Below are 4,633 nucleotides of genomic sequence, written 5' to 3'. Positions count from 1 at the left end.
CACCTGAGCCTCTTTAAATGTGTATCTGTACTTTTAACTGCTGCTTATGTTTGAAAAGGATCCAAGCAAACAAAAGCATTTCCATTGTGAGCAGTTCGACATAATACATGAAATCCTTTCTTAACATTTCTAATAGCAATTCGTTAGGCTTGTGGACTTATAACCTATATATATATAGTTACATCCATATCTAAACCGGTGTTAAACGCCTACTTTCACCGAAGTTGTCCTTCACGGTATTGCTTCTGCAGATAAAGTGGCGATAACTGTAAAAGGATAGTCTGCTCCTCACTAAACGTGTTTATTAGACTCTGAAGCACACGTACGTTGTATATTTGATGTTTCCTGAATGATTACATTTCTGTCGTTTCAAAGCAACTAAAAAGATGAAAGCAGTTTCTGTAAAGCGCATTTAGCCATGTGCTGATGAGAATATATGGTGGAGGTCACGGATTCTTACCGAGTTGAAAAGAAATCCCGTTGAACAAAACCGCGTGATCTTAAACTATTTGAACGAGTTAGTTGCTATAATCTATTCACATGATCTTTTAACCTCTCATGTGATCCATTTTATAATTCTGGTTACTGCAAGAAACTGGGCCTGCGTCTCAGAAGAACTGACGATTAAAGGGGTTCAGTCAGCATTTTAAAAGTAAAGGACAACCATAATTTTCTTCCGCTCTCGGCATGCCTCAAAACATGGAAAAGTCGTGTTCCACTGCTCCCTCTTGTGGACAAAATAAGAACTAAAAAAATCTTGAGCGCTACAGTAGGTAGCCACTTCTATAAAAAACGGAACTTCGCAATTGTTTAAAAACGTACGAATACACTCTATCACTACTGAAGCAATGTGAAATTCGGTATTAATATAATGTATTATCTTGGCCTTATAGTCTGATACTTCCAGATCTCGTAAGCTAAGCAGGACCTGGTCCGCACTCGGACACCTCTCAAGGATAATCAGATAGTCCCTGTAACTGGTGGTGGACCTCGGGATAACACCCTGCTGCAGAATTTCTAAAGCAATGCCCTGGGATGGTGAGTAGGGATGCTGGCAGCGATTAAACCTAGGTCCTACTTCCTATCATGACGTAACTAAAAGTGTGATGGTACTGTTTGCGAGTATTCAGGTGGTAAAATGTCACCATCAGCATGTTCGATCTGGTTTACCTGACCTGTGTTCTTGATTAAATCGACTCGGCACTTTCATCCTTCACCTGCTGTGCTGTGTTATGGGAATGCTGGTGGATAGCCCTCACATCACTCATGTGGGTGCAGTCCTTCAGGGGTGAATGACAAGTAGCCTAACCTACAGGTATACTTCTGTGGGATGAAAAGCACTTTATAAATTTAAGGAATAATTCATATATAGAAAACATTAAACCTTATTTAGAAGTATATATCCTCAATCTGGAAAATGTACAAGAATGTGAATAAACTATACAGACGTTCCCTAAAAAAAACCAACCTTAACCAGGACAGAGCTGAAATCTGATCAAAGACTCAAAGCCATGATCGCTGGTGAAACCCATGGTAATCCCAGAGCCCAACCCAGGGGTACAGGGCTCAAGGCGAGACTACACCCAGCGCGCGTGTACACAATTTAGAGACATTAATTAACTGGCAAATCAACTTGCCAGCATGTCTTCACCAGGTAGGAAAAATCCTACGTGAACATGAGCAGAACTTGTAAACTCCACACGGAAGGCGCCCTAATCCAGAACAGAGCTCAGCACAGCAACACCAGCCAGATGAAATAGCTGTAAGCTATGAAAAAAAGAGAAATCTGCTGTTCAACTGCACAACATCGCTTTCATTGACTATATCCTATTACACTCTAATCCTAACTAAAATCATGGCTTTAAAAATGATAAATCATGCCACTGGCATGCTTTCTTACAGTCAAACCATTGTATGCTTCATCTGGATCTAAATAGAAACAAAAAAAACATTTAGTGGAGGAAAATGTTGCATACAAGCATTCATTAACGAATCAGATTTCAGAAGTGTATTTTTTATTTGAACTGCACTGAATGCTAAATGTTCACCTTGTACAATAAACAAATACAAATACTCACACTAAAAACAAATAACGCTGGCAGCCATCTCTTGCTATTGTTGGGACACTAACAGGTTTTAGCTATCTCTCACCGAGTGCACCATGCACCCAGGGGCTCCAACAGACCTTCATTAAAACAAAATAAAAGAAACGATGGTTCACAGAAGACTATGGTTATAAGAACATTTAACTAGGCAATACAAATCTAACAGGACTGCAAAATTTTAAACACCAAAAACGTGATGTTATATAAAAATACCACAATGAAGAAAAGAGAAAGGGCAGGGAGAAGAGAAAATATCATGACATTTTTTTTTCCTTTTCAGATACAATTTGGGAAAAAAATCTGCAAAAAGTGTTTTCCTGAGTCAGTAAGAAATCCAGTTTGCTCTAACCCTTTCCAGTCCACAGGATTGGGCCAGAATTTTCAGTGAAGAAACACGTCTGTGATTTTAAAAGCTCAGCCAGCAAATCTGTAGAAAACCTGGAAATAATGTAACCTTCTGTAATTTCAGTGTCACAATTTCGATCAGTAAAAACAAAAGCATTTAAAAGTCTGCCCTTCTAGCAGGACTGAAAAAGAGATTCAAAATATATGTCTGAATCAGTTTCTCACTTGCTGTGTACTTGAACTGCCAGTGCAAAATGGCACCAGGACAGGTCCTGCACTTCAGCGGTGGATGAGGTGGATGCCCTCCTATATGTAAAGAGCATTGAGATCCTTTGGGATGAAAAGTGCAATATAAATGCAAGGAATTATAGGTCTGGTGAATCTCCTATGTTTTGTTGAGTATTTTTCAATCAGAAAAACCTGCACCAATTTTATAAGAATTCACGTTGAAAGTGGCTCCTAGAATTAGTGGCCTGGGTAAAATAAATACTGCATTTGTGTGCTATGTAACACTGACAAGGGATGCTGGGTACATAAATACAAGGTATTGAAGGAAAGTTTGTAATCATGTAATTGCTACCTAGGTTGCTACATTTTAATCGTGAAAATGTTCTGTATAAAAAAAAAAACACCTGTGAATCCATTGCCATCATAATCTGAACTGCCAGACTATTGCATTTACAAAGTTTGGATCCTCTGAAGCATTTACTCTTCCTAGTCTGAAATATAGACTAGCCATACAGGACCTTCAGCAAGAAAGCTTGTGGTTTACCCGAGACACCTGCTGAGTAGGCACAGCAGGCTAGCACATCTTCTGGAATTGCGAAAATTGAATTCTTATATTTACACGTCCTTGTGTTCAAAACTAGTTGTGATGTAATCCATGCACAGACATTAACCGCTCTGTTTTTCTCCAGGGTTTCAATCTGCTGTCAGATCTTTCAGAAAGTCAACATTATTTTCAACATTCAGTGGACGCACACCGTCTGCAGAATGCAGCACATTTCTGCTATACTCGATAGCGAAGGTGTTGTGGGCTTACAGGATTCTTGACTGGATCTCAATTGTCGCTCTTGGCTGTACTCTGGGTGACCCTGAGCCCTCAGTTCTCCGCACAGCAGGTGGAAGTGTGAAAGATGGTTCCTCACTGTGCATTTTCCGTGAGGCAGCTACTGTCTCAAAACTGTTGGGGCAAGGTTCGAAGGTCAGGCAAGAGTCTAAGTTCACTCTCTAGATTGCTGCTCCGGTGAGCAACTTTTGTTTTCCTCCTCTGTTGAGCTGATAAATATATATATCTTTTTAATAATCATTTTATTTTTTTTTTCACATTGAGGAACAAAAGAGACATATTCCATGTCCGGGGGTTTAAAGATAAAAGCAAGGAGAAACATAAGAACAAGGTTAAGTGACGTGACGGTGGCGTGGGGTCCTGCGGGGTGAGCTGGGCAGAGCTGGGTGGCGGGTGAGGCACACAGGACGTCGCTGCTCCTCTCCGCTCTCTGGCCAGTGAGCCAGGTAGCAAGTCCTCCTACAATGGGAAGATGGGGATGAGGGTGCGAGCCTCCCTGCAGTTTGCACAGCAGTTCCGCCCGCCGGCACAGTATCAACACTGGAACATCCAAGAAAACTGGCGTTTATTTCCAAATGAGAATAAAAAGTTTGACGTAGAACAACAACAACAAAAAAAAAAATCGAGTACAAATCCGTGGAACATGTCGCCGTTCCCAGTCCTGTGTGGCGGCAGGTGTGTTCACTGTCTCTTGGTCCCGGGTGTGTGTTGGAGTGAACGCTGTTGCTCTGGTGCTATTGCTCAGTTAGATGCTCTCTGTTGTCGCCGTGCTTTGAAGGCTGGTTGGGTGAGGGTGCTTGTGAGGGGTGTGTGACAGCGGGCAGGCTGTGAGGGATGGGCACGCCGCCAGGCACCATGCCCTCTATTGCCCCAGGGATCCCTCCTGGAGGCACTCCCACCACACCTGGCGGGTACCTGCAGGACAAGGGCAGGAGGGCAGAACAGGCAGGGTTAATGCAACGTGCAGACAGTCAGAGCCGGACCTGAGTTTTTCGCCCTGAAAAGCTTTCTTTTTAAATTATTCATTTTATCTCTGACAATCCCCTGAGGACACTGTTTCTTCCAAATCATAATTTAATACTGACATTCCCTTATATAATTAGTTTGCTCAATT

General features: G+C 41.8%; 1 protein-coding gene across 8 annotated transcripts in view; it reads right to left on the bottom strand.

Moving 5' to 3' along the window:
• Positions 1 to 1,998: 1,998 nt before the first annotated feature.
• The window catches only part of ctbp2a (C-terminal binding protein 2a), a 113,820-nt gene continuing 111,185 nt past the window's right edge, over positions 1,999 to 4,633 (bottom strand). For 6 of the 8 annotated variants that reach the window (XM_088635122.1, XM_088635121.1, XM_088635125.1 and 3 more), the window contains one exon: positions 1,999 to 4,434. In XM_088635122.1, the coding sequence (XP_088491248.1) occupies positions 4,254 to 4,434 (181 nt within the window). In that variant the 3' untranslated portion in view covers positions 1,999 to 4,253. The remainder of the gene's footprint in view (positions 4,435 to 4,633) is intronic. The other 2 variants (XM_088635119.1, XM_088635120.1) reach the window with 1 other exon arrangement.

The sequence above is a fragment of the Lepisosteus platostomus genome, chromosome 6, assembly GCF_059453375.1.
Source record: "Lepisosteus platostomus isolate fLepPlt1 chromosome 6, fLepPlt1.hap1, whole genome shotgun sequence".
Lineage (NCBI taxonomy): Eukaryota > Metazoa > Chordata > Actinopteri > Semionotiformes > Lepisosteidae > Lepisosteus > Lepisosteus platostomus.
The sequence above is the reverse complement of the archived record's forward strand: the minus strand, read 5'-3'. Positions and strand labels throughout refer to the sequence as shown.